Source organism: Mytilus galloprovincialis, chromosome 2 (genome assembly GCF_965363235.1).
Source record: "Mytilus galloprovincialis chromosome 2, xbMytGall1.hap1.1, whole genome shotgun sequence".
Classification (NCBI taxonomy): domain Eukaryota; kingdom Metazoa; phylum Mollusca; class Bivalvia; order Mytilida; family Mytilidae; genus Mytilus; species Mytilus galloprovincialis.
Window position 1 is genome coordinate 12,009,629 of NC_134839.1, and position 17,954 is coordinate 12,027,582.

The 17,954-nt window shown below is 33.8% G+C and overlaps 2 protein-coding genes across 3 annotated transcripts; both read left to right on the forward strand.

Annotated features, from left to right (window-relative positions):
- Nucleotides 1-4,422, forward strand: LOC143062117 (uncharacterized). Its single transcript, XM_076233927.1, has 7 exons — nt 1-127; nt 720-1,137; nt 1,430-1,535; nt 2,193-2,264; nt 3,105-3,350; nt 3,731-3,826; nt 4,328-4,422. Exons 2-6 carry the CDS (start codon nt 721-723, stop codon nt 3,823-3,825), a joined length of 936 nt encoding a protein of 311 aa, XP_076090042.1. The 5' UTR covers nt 1-127; nt 720; the 3' UTR covers nt 3,826; nt 4,328-4,422.
- Nucleotides 4,423-13,311: 8,889 nt separating this feature from the next.
- On the forward strand, nt 13,312-17,004 carry LOC143062909 (uncharacterized). Of its 2 annotated transcripts, none has more exons than XM_076234729.1 (2): nt 13,312-13,408; nt 14,833-17,004. In XM_076234729.1, the coding sequence occupies exon 2, from the start codon at nt 14,844-14,846 to the stop codon at nt 16,506-16,508; it is 1,665 nt and encodes a 554-aa protein (XP_076090844.1). In that variant the 5' UTR covers nt 13,312-13,408; nt 14,833-14,843; the 3' UTR covers nt 16,509-17,004. The 2 variants fall into 2 exon arrangements, with proteins under 2 accessions (XP_076090844.1, XP_076090843.1); XM_076234728.1 differs by lacking the exon at nt 13,312-13,408 and adding an exon at nt 13,435-13,589.
- The last annotated feature ends 950 nt before the right edge of the window (nt 17,005-17,954 follow it).

Sequence of the window (17,954 nt, forward strand, 5' to 3'; positions counted from 1 at the left end):
CTCGCCTTAGATACGTTAGAAACGGTCTTCTTCTCTTCGATTGAACAGACGTTTTTTTTCCAGTTCCGTGCTACTTTAGTAAATATTTTGGGTTTATATTCTTCCTAGGCAATAGAATCTTCTACATGTAAGTTAATATTTTTATATTTTTTTCGTTATTTTAATTTTTAGGTTTTAGGTTTTGTCGTGACAGGTTGGAAAATGTTGATAGTTATGATCAAAATTCGTAGAGACATTTTCATTAATTATTCTTCACGTTAAAATGTCAGATTTCTACTGGCTTTTATACGAGGGAGACAAATTTTTGAATGTCAGACTCACATGCAGACCAATGAAAAAATGATAAAATTAAGGACAATGACCTGAATTTACATGCACATCAAAAATGTTAAAGACAATTTTCAAATTCTACGTATGGGCCATAGACCTTTTTTTAAAGACTGTACGTCAACATAAAAAAATACGTGATAATTACTTTCAATTTACAATAATTTGACAATAATGACAACACATTCAATATATTGAATTAAATAACAAATAGTTCAGAGGGTGATCTAGCAGATTGATATTCCTAGAACAAATATTGTCAACCTTGGCTTCGCCTCGGATGACAATATTTTCTCGGAGTAATAATCTGCTCTATCATCCTCTCAGGTATGTGTTATCTATATGATACACGTAAGAACATGAAATACATGCATTAAATGGTTATTTTTTAGAATGTTTAGCGCTATGAACATGATTACGCTATGGAAGAATTTTGTCACAGGACAGACCACACAAGGGGTAGACAACACACCACAACAGGTACCAGGATATTTGGACACATTGATAGATGTAAGCATGAACACAATGGAGTTTATACCCGAGTACACAAGATACTATTTTGAAAAACTATCCGATACGACCAGCAAAGCCAATGAATATTCTTCGGAGTATGTAAAGAGTTACTGGAACTCAGCCATTGCCTACAATAGTCTGCTTACCAACATGACAAAAGATTACGTAGAAGATATGGTTAATCCTGTACTACAACAGACAACCGACGTAGCAGAATATGCATGTAACAACGCAGTTCAGCCAGCTATTGAATGTACTATTGACTCTGCTTTAGCCTTCATTTCATTCTCGGAATATGTAAGCAATGCTTTTTAACAATTTCAGTTTATATATACTATGTCTTCCGTTAAAAAAAGATTTGAACTTTATTTTAATCACTGTTTTGATTTCATTGAGTTAACACTTGTACGTTTGTTTTTTTAATTTCTTCTTGTGTTATTGAATTTGTTACTATTAGTTCTCATTCTCTAAGTACTTATTCTTATTTATTATTTAACCTTTGTCTATATTGCTCTATCTAACTTCTTTCTTTCTCTCTCTCTTTTTCTTTCTCTCAACTACCATCTGTCTCATACTTGCTCGTACACAGTACCTGGCTGATTTCAGTAAGATACAGTTATTCTGTATATTGCTTCTCTTCTTCCTGTTCTTTGGGATGCAAAGGAATACCATGCAGACAAGAAAGCATAAGAAAGGTGCGTCAGTAAACTATTCATTTTTCTTCCCAACTTTCTGTATCCTGAAATTATTAAGGAGTAAAACATGCCACAGTATGTCTAAACATATGACGGTCCGTCACTGATGCTGTTCTCTAGCTTTCTCCAATAACAACTGCATATCTAGTTGAGGATATGTAGGCAAAAGTAGCGAAAACATTTGTGAAAGAGGTATTTTTACAAATACATTCCACAATTGCACAACAAATCACATTGTTATATAAATAAATTTTGTGTTTTTACTGTCTTCTGATTGGTTAAAATTATTAGTTTTATTTTCAATGTTGCTTCGCGGATTATTCAATGTGAAGAGTCAAAAATTAGTTTTATGGTTCAATAAATTCAAAAGAGATAATAGCCATTCATTAAACAATTAAAACCATCGGGTTCATTTTAAGGAGGTTAAAGATTTTTTTTTATAAGTACTTTTTTTTTGGAGGGGGGGGGGATAGTAATCCACAGCACTACATGAAATAAAAAAATAATAAAATACAATTCTAGCTTCATGTTTTTATCATTTATGTGTTTTTGGTAAAGGTCTAGATTTTAAAATTCAAGGCACATTTCACGTCATAAAACCCTTGAACTTGATGAAAGACAATGTATTCCATTTTAGTTATAAATCTTCTACTTCAGATATGAAAGTTTACAGAAGTCTTTTGAATCAGTCCATCTGGATAAAGGACACAACATCAGATGAAATGGAAGGTATGCGTGATCTATAATTCTTAATAATGTTAATACTAGTTTGGGGAATTTTTTGTTATAGCAAACAGGGTTATTATCCGTTCTCTTTCGTTGCTTATTTCTAAACACAACTGTCATTCAATTTGGCCTTTTATGAATTATTTATAAAGGGGATTTATTTTCTGGGTAATCATTACAGTGAACAAGTGGAGAAGTCGATACATCCATTTTCCTTTGTTTGCTTTACTGCTTTTTCATTCATAAGAAATCTTTTCAAAATCATTCATTCGTATGTTGTGTGTGAATCGTTAAAAAATATCGTCCTTTGATTTTCATTGTCTTACAAATACAGTCCCCTATTGTATGGACAGTGTATAACTTGCATTTTTTTTCATACACCTTCCAAACTTCTCTTTATATCTTATGCATGAAATATATAGTAGGGGGGGAGGGGGTTGAAAATACATGGAAATATAATTTGGGGCATGAATTTTTAGGTAAAGTAGTGATTTGGACCAGTTTGAAAAGGTAAAAAAAGAGTTAGTATTTCTGCAGCTGTCGAACTGAATTACAGACCCCTTTAACTTAAAATTGTCCATATTTTGAGTAAGAACCAATAGAAATAAAATCTTGACATAATTTGTCCGAAACGTGTCGGACTACACAGTTAAAATTTGTGTTTTGTTATCAAAAAAGAAATGTATTACGAAATCCTATACAAATTATAAATTAGGGTTAATATATATATACATCCTAATACTTGTTGTTTTTCCCAGTTTACAGTTTCTGAGTTCCCAATTGTACAATTTTATATGCCTGTTGTGTTTTTTTAATTAATTAATTAATTAATTTTTATTTAAGAGGTCACCAGACGCCTTAAAAGAAACAAAAGAAGTAGAATTCCAAAGACAATTTCTCGCATAGAAAATCTATACAAAATTTTGGATAACAGTTTCGACAAGCGCACTAGACTGTTAGACGAGATAGACTACTGGTGCCCAGTAATCATGGCACAGGAAACCAAGTTGAGGATGGCAAATAGAGCAAGGGAAAACACTGGTGAAAACGGCAGTATTGGGCAAATCAGAGATCTTGGCAGCCATGTTGGTTTGTATTTTTTTTTCTAAAAAGAATTTTCACAAATATTATACAAAGAATGAAATATTTTACACATAAAAACTTGTTGCTGAGAAAAACAGATAAGTTCATCTCTGTTGTTAAAAGGGAAGACGATGTCAAAATGGGGGGATAAACATACAAAACTACACAGAAAACTAATATGAACCGTGCGAGGAGTGTTCTTACTTTTTATGGCTATTTTTATCAGTTTAAAGGAAGGCAGAAATGTAGATAAGAAATCGATCGAAAATAATTGAAACTTTACAATCTTTTTCCGATCTTTGTTAGTCTTATTTTAAAATAATTAAAAATTTAGAGATGGCATGACATATATATATTTAAAGTCGAATACAATTATTTTTTTTCAGATCTGAATTTACTGAGAATCAAAGAGAATCTGGATGAAATGTCCGCTGGTGTTAAAAGGGAAATGAGCATCACAGCCAACCTGTACGAGGAATAAGGTACCTTTTACTTATAAGCAAATATACTAGTAATTTTTTAGGCCCTTTTATAGCTTGCTGTTCGGTGTGACCCAAGGCTCCGTGTTGAAGACCGTACCTTGACCTATAATGGTTTACTTTTATAAATTGTGACTTGGATGAAGAGTTGTCTCATTGGCACTCATACCACATCTTCCTATATCTATTTTCAGATTCATATCAGCCTTCCTTGTTAAAGGCTGTAAGTGTTAAAATCATCTTTTGTTGGCTTGTCCTCAGCTTTTGTGTTTTTGTTCTGTTTGTCGTTATTCCGTTATTGTAGAGTGAATAGTCTTCTCTATATTCTATTCTATTGTATATTCTTTATATTTCCTTTAATGTATACACCAAATCTTAATTGTTTTATTCCTCCACCTCGCAGGCAAAATGATAGAATTACAATCCATTTTGAAGATATATTCATATCTTCATCATTTTTAATGATATCAAAACAAGAATTTACACGTATTTTATTTTTTTCAGATTCACCAGCTGAAGAAGACATGCACGTGCTAAGAAATAATTGATGGTTATCTTAAAAATTTTGTTCTAAATAAATATTTTGTTATTTCGTTAAATGCATGTATTGTTTACTAGAATATTATTTGGCCATTTCATGAAAATCGGTTATATAGGGGAAATCTACATTGTCAAACTATAAATGAACCGATGTAAGAGTGCTTGAAATTACTAAAAGCTAGTCCAAAGCCCAATATAAACTTATAAATAAACCAGACAATACATCTTATCTGATTTAGCGTAAAGAAGGCATAATTATATTCTGAAAACCCTTTACCCTGCTGTTTGCTACACAAAAGGAGAATCCGAGATGTTTAATAGTATGATCGCAATGAAACATCTCCAAACATCAAATATCAAATGACAAGGATATATACATCTACATGTATACCTAGAACTTACTTCATTGTATACAAAATACTAAGCACCAACCCTACATAAGTGTTGGTAAACAACGTTATAGTACTGTGTATTCCAATTGCTCCACAAATATAAAAAGAAGATGTGGTTTGATTGTCAAACCTTTTTTTTTTAATTATTAGCATCTTTTTAATCAACATTCAGATATATATAAAATAAGAAGATTTGCTGTGATTGCCAATGAGACAACTCTCCACAAGATACCGAAATGACACAGAAAGTAACAATTATAGGTCACCGTACGGCCTTCAACAATGAGTAAAACCCATACCACAAAGTCGGCTCTAAAAGTCCCCGAAATGACAAATGTAAAACAATTCAACCGAGAAAACTAACGGCTAGTATCTTATATGTGTTACAGTTCATATGCCCGCCATGTTAGTTCCGTTCATACTTGAAACCCTCGTTACTTAATGGTGCCATTTTGTTTATATAGATATACAGAAAAGAAAGTCAACTTACGGCGGCGAAAAAAATCAGATCTATACTTATGACATCTGTGGTCAAATATAGTCCCTATTTGATTTCGTTTGTGTAAATAATAAAATATCTTATCGTACAACTAAGTTTGCTATACATTAACGATTTTATTGGGGCATCAATGCTCTTCGTCATTGTTTGGCTTTCTTTAACATTTTGACCTTAGCGTCACTGATGAGTCTTATGTAGACGAAACACGCATCTGGCGTATTAAATTAAAAGCCTGGTACCTTTGCTAACTATTAGCATGTCGAAATGTTCTATTGTATTGTTTATTCGTGTATTTCTCTAGTCCTGAATGTTCTTCCATTTATTTGTACTGTAGTCCTGTCATGTAACGTTGTCATTTTAATGTAATATTTAACATTGCTATAAAAGCGTGAGGTTTGGCTAGCCACAAAACCAGGTTCCACCATCATTTTTTCCTAAAAATATCCTGTCCCAAGTCAGGAAAATGGCAGTTGTTATCTTATAGTTCGTTTCTGTGTGTTGCATTGTCGTTTGGTTTTTTTGTTGCACTTCAGAGTTTGTGCTGTTTCATTGTTTTCCTCTTATAGTTTATGTGCAATTTCCGTCAGTTTTAGATTGTAACCCGGATTTGTTTTCTCTCAATCGATGTATGACATACGAACAGCGGTATATTACTGTTGATATGTTATTGCTATAACTGTATAAACATATCAGCTATTTCAACATTTCCGAATGAGGGACTATTTCGTGAATTGTTAAAAGTTCTACAGTCACTTCAACACAATGGTACCAAATCAATCAAAATTTTCTTCTCTAAAATTATTATTTTTTTAGTTTCTAAGCGAATCATTAAATAATGCATGACTGGTTATGCAATATCTATTAAGAAATTTGTAATTTTTACGGTATTGGCAACACCTCTATTTATGCAAAAAAGCATTTAAAATTTATATATGGTACAGTTGGTAAAACGAGTTGACATATCAACTTCAAATAGTCTTACAAAAAGTAATGACTTAATCCAAATGTTCCGTTTATCCTTCTGGCTGTCAATAAAATCCCTCATCCATTTTTGAGTTGTGTAAATTCTTTCCGAAATGCAAAAAAAAAAAAAATGCATTGTGTTTTATCTAAGTAAACATTGATTTGGGTTTGCAGAATCTATACATGATTTATTACATCATGCACAGTGGCAAATATTACACTTTAAAATATATTCCACGCGAAAACTGAATGATGACCGGATAATTTTAAACATCGCAATGGTAAAACTGCCGTAAATATGTTTCTTTCAATATACATAGATCCGATCTGGAAACAAAACCTCTTATAAAAGATTTAGTATGACAAGAATCAACTGTTGAACCAACTTGTATATTTAAACTTGCATACGCTCACATACCAAGAATGCGCAATATCTAAATATTATAAAACATGTCCATTTATAATTAGAGTCGCACAACTGTCGGTAGATAAATTGAGTTAACCTTCAATGGGGGTCTTCAATTAACGAGTTGCACAGTTGATGTATAAATACTTTGTATTTGTATGTGGTTGTGTCCAATGCATAACAGACTGTCAATGGTCACAGAACTGGTAAAAAAAAGTTTCCAAAGTCACCTACTTCTACCTCTTCTGTTTGTTTAATCTGCAGTCGACCTTTCAATAATGCAAATACACTGTGCACGTGTGTCAACCAGTACACGCCAAGTTAAAAATAAACAGAAACTATCATGTATTATTAACAGAGACAAAAACAAACACAAGTATGTAATGTTTGCAACAACTGTATAGACGGTTAAAACCATGTACCAATAGTTACGTTAGAAACTCCCACACACAGAACCGGAAGCCATCTTTTGTGGGGACTTGGATAGCACTTTCAGGTAATTGGTTCCAATCAACAAAATTGTCTGTGGATAAAACTGTATCTATAGGCATCCGTTGAAGTGCTAACTCTGGAAAACTTGTCTCTGTGGTATTGTATGAGCCTGGCACTTTTTTACGTGTTGATAGGACTGGCCAGCAAAGTGTCTGTAGGATGTTGGTAACAGTTCCTGGTTCCCGAGAATAAGTTGTTGTTACACATCGGGCAGTCCTTCGGTGTACCATCTCGATTGGATAATGTGGCACTTATTGTATGGGTCCCATACTGCAGATGCATACTCAAGATAAAGTCGTACTACTGTTTTGTATGCGCTATATCTTACATCTTGTCGACACTTAGAATGAAATTCAAAACAGTGTGGCTGTGGCCATTGATTGACACATTAAATTCATCCATTGACTGGGACAATTTACGTGAGTTTTTGTCTGTAACGACCACTGTTCACGACGTACCTACGATAGACATTTAAACTGTGGGGTTACCAAAGGTTTCTTAACGCCTTTAATTATAAAATAATTCGAAAAATAATCAGGAATAACCTTTATGTTTTGATTTATATAATTGATATAAATCAAAACATCGTGTTATTTCTGACTAATTTTTCGAATTACTTTATTAAGGTGTTGGGAACCTTTGGTGGCCCCATAGTTTAAGTGTCTTTAAAAATAGTGAGCAGTGGTCGTTACATACAAACGTTCACCTAAATTGTCCTAGTCAATGGATGAATTTAATGTGTCAATCAATGGCCACAGCCACACTGTTTTGAATTTCATTCTATTTAAATTCCCTCTTAAAAATCCAAGTGTCCAGTTAGCTTTTGATATTGCTTTGGAAATATTGGGGTCCCAATTCATTTCCTCTGACAGTTCTAAACCAAGGTATGGGTAGTGCTGGACAGTTTACAGGTTATGCCCCATCATATGGTAGTTGTGAACAACAGGGTTGCGTTTTTCTGGTTACCTAAGGATAAAACATTTTTGCTGGATGGAATGTCATCTGCCAGCGTTTCGCCAATTCTACTAGTTGTGTAAGGTCGTGTTGGTCATGTCTCTGAGTTGTGGACGCTTCTGTACAAGAGGGAGTTGTCATCAGACAGTCGAAGGCTGGTACGCTGGCGATATAGAATCGCCTATGTCGGTCGTTGATGTACATCAAGAAACATAGGTGTCCAAGGACCGTTCCACAAGGTACACCAGAACGTACTGCTTTCATCTCGTTCATTTCACCATCTACACACACTCGATGATTTCGTTTGGTAAGCCAAGTGCTAATCCAGCTGAGATCATCTTCTCGGATACCGTAGTAGCTCATTTTCTGTAAAAGTCGCTGGTTTTGGACTTTGTAAAAGAGGGACGAAAGATACCAAAGGGACAGTCAAACTCATAAATCTAAAACAAAGCGAAACTGACAACGCCATGTCTAAAAATGAAAAAGACAAACAAACAATAGCACACACGACACAACATAGAAAACTAAAGAATAAACAACACGAACCCCAACGAAAAACTAGGGGTGATCTCATGATCTCCGGAAGGGTAAGCAAATCCTGCTCCACATGTGGCACCCGTCGTGTTGCTTATGTGATAACAAATCCGGTAAATAGTCTAATTCGGTAGGTCACATTCATGAAAGGGACGGGGATTGTAGTTACGACGTAAGGAACATATCCGATATCATTTGTGAAACGGTTATTCCATAACGGTCAACCAACTCGTGATGGCGTCCGTAAAATTTACGAAGGGATGATTTTAACTTCACCATTTGGAACTCTAGTTTAATAAGATTATCACAATTGGAAAGCTGAAATCATCTCTTTTGTCGTAAAGTTTTGTTTTCAACGGACCCTCATTGTCAATTTCTAGATGTAAGGTAAGATATGAGGCCGACTTAACTGTATCTGTAGTATCCTTTATCTCTAGCTCGATTGGATAGATGCGTTCCACATAGTCAATAAATTTTGAATTATTTAGTGAAAGAACATCATCTATATAGCGAAAAGTAGAGTTAAAGGATATTGGTAACTTCTTATATTTCTTCCTAAGAAGTTCCTGCATGAAGTCAGCCTCATAATAATAAATAAACAAGTCGGCAAGTAGAGGGGCACAGTTTGTTCCCATTAGAATGCCGACAGTCTGTTGAAAAACACGTCCTCCGAACGTAACAAATATGTTGTCAATCAAGAAATCAAGCATCTTGATAATATCAGTTTCAGAGAATTTTTTGTTCGAATCAGAGTGAACCTTTACAAAGTAGGATTTATCCCTCCCTAAGACAAGATACTAGTATCTACGTTGGCCATTATTTTTTACGAAGCAAAGCAATACCAACTCTTTCAATTTGTCTTTTAGTTTGGAACGTGGAATACTAGTGTAAAGAGTAGAAAAGTCAAATGTTTTAATACTGTTACAAGATGAAAGAGAGTTAGATTGTATGTACTCTAAAAGATCTTTGGAATTTTTAAGTATCCACATCTGATTCACGCCCCTCTAGAATAGGCAGTTTCACAATAACTTTGAAGCCCGTCTTTGATTGCTGATAAAATGGATGTTAATAATTAAGAAAGATGTTTCGTGGAGCACTTGGAAGACCCAGCAATATACCGTAAAATGCTTTTGAGAAATCTAAGACAAGAATATCTACTTGTTTTCTCATATCTAAAGATTGTATTACTGATCCCTTAGTGGCCATCAGTTGAGTTTCACAGGAACAATGTTGTCTGGTAGTCCACTAATATGCTGTGTTTTCAAAGTGGTACATTAAATGACAGTAGATGATATGTTCCATCGTTTTACAGCATACCAATGTTAGAGAGACGGGTAGGTAGTGGACTGATTGTGTGCGATCACTTTTCTTGTAGATAGCTGTGATGTTAGCTAGCTTCTAGTCTGACGATACTATTCCAGTTTCCAAAGTTTGGTTAAATATGATTGTCAGACATGGTGGTATTTGGTCTGCTGCCTCTTTTAGCATTCGAGTTGGTATCATGTCTGGCCCAAAGACTTTTGATGTGTCCAGCTTTCGAAGAAGTTTGTTTACTCCGTTTGTTGTTACTCTTAGTTTATCTATGTATTTGATGTTTCTGTCTCCATGGGATGGCATTGTATTCATCTTTTCGTCTGTACACTATCATACTGTCCATTAAGTATATCAGCTTTCCCTTTACTTTCTATTACTTCTGTTCCTGCGGTGTTCCGTGAGGTTGATATATTGACTGCCTTTTTTCCTGGAATTGATGTTATGCCAGAATTTCTTTCCTACGGTAGGCTTTTTCTGTTCTTCATCAGCACTGTCATCGTTTAGTATATCCTGATGTATCTATCATGGGCCTCTGTCATGGTCTGGTTGGCAATATCTCTAGCTGTGCTGTATTTTTTTTCAGTTTTCTGGTGTATCATATCTTTTTATCTTTTAGCTGTGTTATATCTACGTTGACGTTTTCTAATTAATCGCTTGATGGTTTGGTACATCCAGGGCACATCTTGTTTTCCACGGATGTTTTTTAGAGGACATGTTTGTTTACACTGTTAACCATTGTGTCTTTGAAATAGCTGAAGTTATCTTCTACTCAGTTTGTAAAATTATCCTTACCCTTCAAATGATCTGTAAAGGCTTGGTCAATATCATGTTAACCATTGTGTCTTTGAAATAGCTCAAGTTATCTTTTACTTTGTTTGTAAAATTATCCTTAACCTTCAAATGATCTGTAAAGGCTTGGTCAATATCATGTTGAAATCTATTTATGTCGGCTGTTTTGTAAATATAGACATTTCTTGGGGTTTTTGGTATGCTTTTGCTGTGATGTTGATATCTGCAATCACGATTTCATGATCGCTCATTCAAGGCTGTGCTTGTGTTTTCTTGATCAGTTCTGGGTTGGTGGTAAATATTAGATCCAATATGTTTTTCCCTCTGGTGGGTTCTTTTACCACCTGAACGAAGTCGTTTTCTGTTATAATTATTACAAGTTTGGAGTAGATTTCTTGTCCATACTGTGGGTTGGGTGTTAACTGTGGTGTTGTGACAGTTGATATCTGGTAGGTTAAAGTCGCCTCCTAGTATAATATGTGGCATGTTGTTCTTTACCTTTGATGTGAAATGTTCGATTGACTTCTCCAGTTCCTCTATCATATCGGTCCTGAAAGGGTTGCTGGACTTTTTAGGAAACACCTCACTTCTAGCAATTTGTGAATCGAGATGTTATTCACATCCTAGGATTATATCTGGATTGTGTTTTTCTATAAGGTTGTGAAAATCTATATTTTTGGTGTTGCCTATTAAGCTTCTGCAATTAACGCTGATGATTCGTAGGCTGCGTTTGTTGTTGACTTCGATCATTAGTCAAACTATCATTAGTTGAAATCATGGAATCATTCGGATTTATCAGAGAGATCTGATAATATCTGAAAGGAGTTGCTGAGGTCTATGCTACCCAACTTGTGTTAAAAAACGAATCCGTGAAATTAATGTAAAAAAAAAAACCGCTACATATTGGACACCTAGCAATCTTTATTTACATAAACGGCAATCAGTATTGAGCTGAATCGTACATAGCCTTGGTTGGGGAAACAACACTGTTCACGCATTTTCTCAACAAAAACGTTCACTGCATCACAATGGTAAAATATAAATCCCAATTTTTATATCTAAAATCATTATTTGTTAACTTTCTTAACAAATCAGTAAAACAATGACTGGTTATGCAATACCTATTTAAAAGAAGTTTTGCAATGTTTACGGTATTGGCAACACCTCTATTCATGCAAAAAAAGCATTTTACATCAAAATCAACCAATATTGCTATGGAATACATCACTTTAACACTTTTGCAGGGGTTGGCTTTACCCCTATTTTTGACATTTTTGCCTATAATGTTTGTATGTTTTTTGTTCACACATCGTTGTCAGTGTCATGGAATTTTAAACGACTGTCATATAAGTTAAAGGTTTTGCTAGCTATAAAACCAGGCTTAATCCACCATTTTCGACATAACAAAATGCCTGTACCAAGTCAGGAATGTGACAGTTGTTATCGATGTGTTTGAGCCTTTGATTTTGCCATTTGTTTGGGGACTTTCCTTTTTTAATTATCCTCAGAGTTCAGTATCTTTTTTAATTTTACAATTTTCATGCCAAAAATGTGACTGTAACACAAAAGTAACATATCAAGGACAATTTTCACCTCCAACGTTAATATTTAACTTTTTTAATAAATATTAAAATATGTTGTTAGTATTCTAACGAATCAGAGAAGACCTGATTTGTTGATTTTGCCTACAGTTTAGAAATATACTTCCTTGTTATTACTGAAAAAAAAGTCTACTCTACTTTCAAACCCTCACATGGGGTATTGTGCTTTTAATTTGACTATCGTCCTTTTTTAATAAGAAAGAGTAAATTATATTAAAAAGTGGTTACGGGTCATTTGCTACAATTATAAATTATGAACTTATCATATACAGAGATGATTGCAACTGTCAATAAATATTCAGAGAGAAAAAGCAGTACGAAAAAGAAAAAAAATCTAAAATATTGCACTTGATCTAAAAGTCTATTAGATTTGAATAAAACCTTTTCTCCCTCAGAACGATAATTATGTTTTTTTCTAATTGAAAAGGCTCCTTGCAACCACTATGTTTGGAGGATTCTAGACGAACATATAAGTCATTAAATGCTTCTGATTGTATTTGCATGTATTTTTTTTTTATGTTTACACAAGTTTAAAGTTTAACATAACATAACATGTTGGTCGAAAATGGTACAGTGTATACATTAATAGGCGCCACTAAAAAAGATAAATTAAAAAAATAGATAATAATAAGTCTTTTCTTGACTTTATTTTTAGTTGATTATTATCTTTCATTGAATGGTTAGGTACCTTCCATTATTTGGATGACAGTCTAGGTCTATTTTCATTTACATATTATTTTAGGGCGTTATAAAAACAACATTTTAATTAATTGAAACTGAGACTACTATAACACATTATATGTTATAGTAGTCTCAGATTGAAATTTCTTTTTTAAACCCATCACGTTATGGTGGTTGTATCTTAAAAGTTTAAATTTAAATGTAAGTACGCGATAGTTCAAAGTGGAAAATTTAAATGCCATCATCAATAAGAGAATTATGAAGAAATCGTATCTGTACTTCACAATTTCAGTCAAGGGGAACATCCAATATTTGGTAATATAGATTGTTCATATATGATCTAGATAAATTTAGAACATACCTGTCTAACAGGTTTAATACCGGCATTTTTAAAAGAACTCGGGTAGTTTAAAATAGAAGGTATGTATTGTATAAATATGAATATACACGACAACACCGATAACATAATTTTTAAATCTAATAATCGGCAATACACAACCTTTTTAAGCAGTAATACTTATGGTGACCATACAATCAATATAATAGTAAACACATTCTTGTGTATATCAACTGTGGAATACTAATGGACACGAGACTTACCGTAAGTGTTTATTTTATTTACCATTGTCCAAGTTTGTCAAGAGTGTTAAATAATTTAGAATTCACTAAATTTAAACATTGTATTCTGAAATTTTTATCAATTAAAACGTTTTACCATCAAGTCAAACTAGAACCGAAACAACCAATTGAATAATCTGTATTGTGTCAAATCAGTCAAACCAGCCAATCATGCATCCCGTGTACGATAGAGACCAACACTATAATTTGAATCAAACTGAGAATACTATAACAAATAGTAGTCTCAGAATCAAATAAATAATACAACTGCCTAATTTTCAATACCCGTATAAAGTGTAAGTTAATCCCCAAACAATACATCTTCTATGGTGATGACGATCACTTGACTCAATTTGTTCAATTGACATCGTTAGGTATCACAAGCCTAGTAGTCAGTACTGACATGAGCATGATATTGTTTTGATTGAAATGTGCTGCTATATTTTTTGCTAATTATTTATCACTAAGGACTAAGGAAATTGTCTCCTTCATGTTAAGTTCGGATTGTCGTCCAGATCTTACATACATTAGGTACTTTTTGGTGGGATCAGCACTTTATAAAGGCAACAGTAGTATATCGCTGTTCGAATCGATTGAGAAAAAAAAACAAATCCGGCATACAAACTAAAATTAAAACTGAAGAAAACGCTTCAAATATAAAGGGGAGAACAACGATATTAAAATGTAACACACACAGAAACGAACTATAATATAACAATGGTCATTTCCCTGGCTTGGTACAAGACATTTTAAGAAAAAAAATGATGGGTTGAACCTGGTTTTGTGGCATGCCAAACCTCCCGCTTTTATGGCAATGTTAAATATAACATTAAAATGACAACATTACATGACAGGACTACAATACAAATAAATGGGAGAAACACACGAATAATTGCTAACAAAAGGTACCAGGTTTAAAACTTAATACGACAAACGTGCGTTTCGTCCACACAAGACTAACCAGTGACGCTCAGATGAAAAAAGTTTGAAAGCCAAAACAAGTACAAAGTTGAAGAGCAATGAGGACCAAAAGTTCCGAAAAGTTGTGGGCAATACGGCTTAAACGTTTGTAATAGGCTTTGATTTTTTAATAGTTTGGCCTCGAGAACAACTGAAGAATAATTTATTGTCAAAATACGCATTTTGTGCAGTAAAATAAAAATATAGTAATCAGGAAATCGTTAAGTAATTTGTTCTCATGTGTTTCTTTTACTAATTTTTTTCAGGAATAATAAACATGGCGTCAGTATCAAGATCTTGGTCGCTTTGCGAAAAACATGAGTCAGAGGAAGTAAGATTCTATTGTAATGACTGCAAGAGTTTGATCTGTGATGATTGTATAGTTGGCGTTCATAAAACTCACAAATTTATGAAATCTAAAGAATATGGTAGTTCACGACGCGATCAAATTTTAAAATATCCATCGGTTGCAGGTAACACAACGATTCCAAAAATTCAGAAAATAATAACCGAGGCTTCAGAAGGTAAAAGCAAATACAGTGATACCATAATGGACGAAACTGAATCTATCATATCAAAACGGAAGTTGATTGATACGACACTGGACGTTTTACAAAAAGAACTAGTTGATAACCTAAACAAGACCGACAAAGAGACAAGGCAGCTATATGATATTTTTATCAAGAACCAAGAATTTAAAGTAGAAAGAATTCAAAAACTCGTTGAAGAAATCAAATCAAAAGGAAGTGACATACCAGACACAGATATTGCTAAATATGACGTAGCACTTGAAAATCTCATCAAACTTGATCCCCATAAAGACACAATGCCAAGCCCCAAACCTCCTCAATACACATTTGCCGAAGAAAATGTCAAGAAGGAAAAACTTCAGAAACTTATCGGCTACATCGAACATGTGGAAAGTAGTCAATATGAGGAACTTCCACATGATTTACCACCTTTAAGACATCCTGAAAAACCAAAGCCAAAAATACCTGAAGATTACAGGGGATATTTAAAGCCAAAAACTTTGCCTGTACATGTAGCAGATTCATACGATGAAGTGAAACTAAAACAAGAGTTCAAAGTGCTAAGATCATTTGAAACGAAAAACAAAATATCGTATATTGTTCCTAAAGAACAGGGACTTGAAGCTTGGGTGATTTTGGGAGACAGTGTCACAGAGGTTGATTGCACTGAACAAAATACAGAGATTATTCCAACACCAGTAAAAACCTTAGACCAAAAACCAATATTACCGTGTACAAACAAAAACAACGAGTTATTGATTGGGTTTCAGAACAAATCATCTATAAAACAGCTACAGGTCACTCAGAAGTCAAAACGAAAATCTTACACCTTTAATACTGGAATCAACATTAGTCCTGGCAAAAGTGTACTTGCTTGCTTTTGTACGTCAGCAACAACTGACGAAGAACAAATCGCATGCTTCCAAGACAAAACTTCTACCGTAAGTTATATACTTCGCTGGTATTTGAAGGGAAAGCAAAAGAAACAAGAAATATATCTTACGTCTGACATTGAATTGGAAAATCCCATACAAATGTGTCAGAACCCTGATGGCGAAATTTTCATATTATGTCGACCTGAAGGAAAACAATCATGGATAATAATTCTCAATAAAAGCTATGAAAAGAAACTTAAATATCCATCAAAGACATCAGCTAAAGACATTGACTTTGTTGGATTTGGATTAATAAAAAATCATGTGACTATTTCAGATCGAGGTAACTCTGAACAACTTTTGATAGATCTTAATGGACTGGTCATCCAAAGAGACAAGCACGATGTACCACCAATATGCTGTGTAGTAGATCGGTCATCAAATGTTTGGGTGGGCTTTGAAGATGGGAGAGTTAAAGTGATCAACTATCAGACAGAAAACGAGTATGCTGTGGCACATAGTGCTACGAAATTCTGATATTTAAGCAACTTAAATCTTTCCATTACTAGTAACATTCTTTTGCATAGAGCTAACAATTCGGCAGCAAATGGTTTTGATGAAAGATGCCATTAGCATTACTTGAAACATTTAAGCAATATTCACCATATACAAGATGTTTATCGCCCGTCATATTTTTGGGCGGTTATTTCATTTGTCTTATTCAAGATATTCAAAAATAAAATATATCCATGTTATAGAATTTGATATACTTACAATCAGATGTGGGTGGGAGTGGGGTACCGTAGTATGATATCTTAAAGATAAAACATCGTTGTTGCTAAATACTGCTTAACAGAATTTTGAAGATGTTATAAGGTTTAGCACTTGAATTCATTTTGTTTATCCATGGAAGTATTATATCATTTTACTCCCATGGTTCATTAGACCGGGTTAATATTATGCCTAATATTATTAATATTTTCCCAGTTGCATATTCCCCCTTATGAAATAAACTCATCAAAGATACCATGAATGCAATTCTATATTTTAGCCAGACTATTTTTCTTTGTAAAATCTCACATCTAAAACAACTTAACAGTAAAAGAAAGTCATTTCCAAGTTTTACTCAAATATTCATCTTTATACCAGCTTATCAAATGAGTTCACTTGGTCACAACATTCAGAATTAAGACTTAAGGAATATCAGTGAATAATGGAAAAAAGAAGGAAATGGCAAAAATACCAAAACTCCAAGGAAAATTCAAAAACGGAAAGTTATTTATCAAATGGCAAAATCAAAAGTTCAAAAACAACAAACGAAAGGAAAACAAACAAAAAGGTCAGAAACACATACTTTGTCTTAGAGGCTGTTACCAGTATACCAAAAATTCATATTGTTCAAACACAAGGCCACTGTAATGTTAATTATGTCCATTGAGACGATAAAGGTATCTGTTGATTTCAAGGTCACTTGGTCAAAGTAATACTACAGCAGTTATTGATGACCCTACACTCCACTCTGTAGTAACTGTAGTACAACAAAGTAAATGCGAGACTTTCTTTGAGATATTATTGTGTCTGGGAGACACAAACGATGCCCATGCATATTTATTTCAAAATACACAAAGTATAACATGGGAGCACATAGGTTAATGGTTCACTGTAGGAGGAGTTATCGGGAAATGCAATGCACCTCTTATGCAAGTATACACTCCAAAAATTACTAAGTTGAACTATCTCCCAAAATAGCAAATATCAATAAAAATCAAATCCCCGACCTCATGCCACACCTTCAATATATGTACAGAGCCAGCAAAGTGAAAACTTTCTAGCATTCAAACTGTAGCACAGTTATCCGGAAACTCTTTGTACCTCTTTCCACATTTAAAAATACTCCAAACAAGAATGTGTCCACAGTACACGGATGCCCCACTCACACTATCATTTTCTATGTTTAAAGGACTGTGAAATTGGAATAAATTC

Excerpts from the sequence above, each read along its gene's own strand:
- LOC143062117 (XM_076233927.1), top strand. The coding sequence starts at position 721 with ATGTTTAGCGCTATGAACATGATTACGCTATGGAAGAATTTTGTCACA. Across the intron at positions 2,265-3,104 it reads AACATCAGATGAAATGGAAG|AGGTCACCAGACGCCTTAAA; the intron begins GTATGCGTGATC and ends TTTTTATTTAAG. Across the intron at positions 3,351-3,730 it reads AGATCTTGGCAGCCATGTTG|ATCTGAATTTACTGAGAATC; the intron begins GTTTGTATTTTT and ends ATTTTTTTTCAG.
- LOC143062909 (XM_076234729.1), top strand. The coding sequence starts at position 14,844 with ATGGCGTCAGTATCAAGATCTTGGTCGCTTTGCGAAAAACATGAGTCA.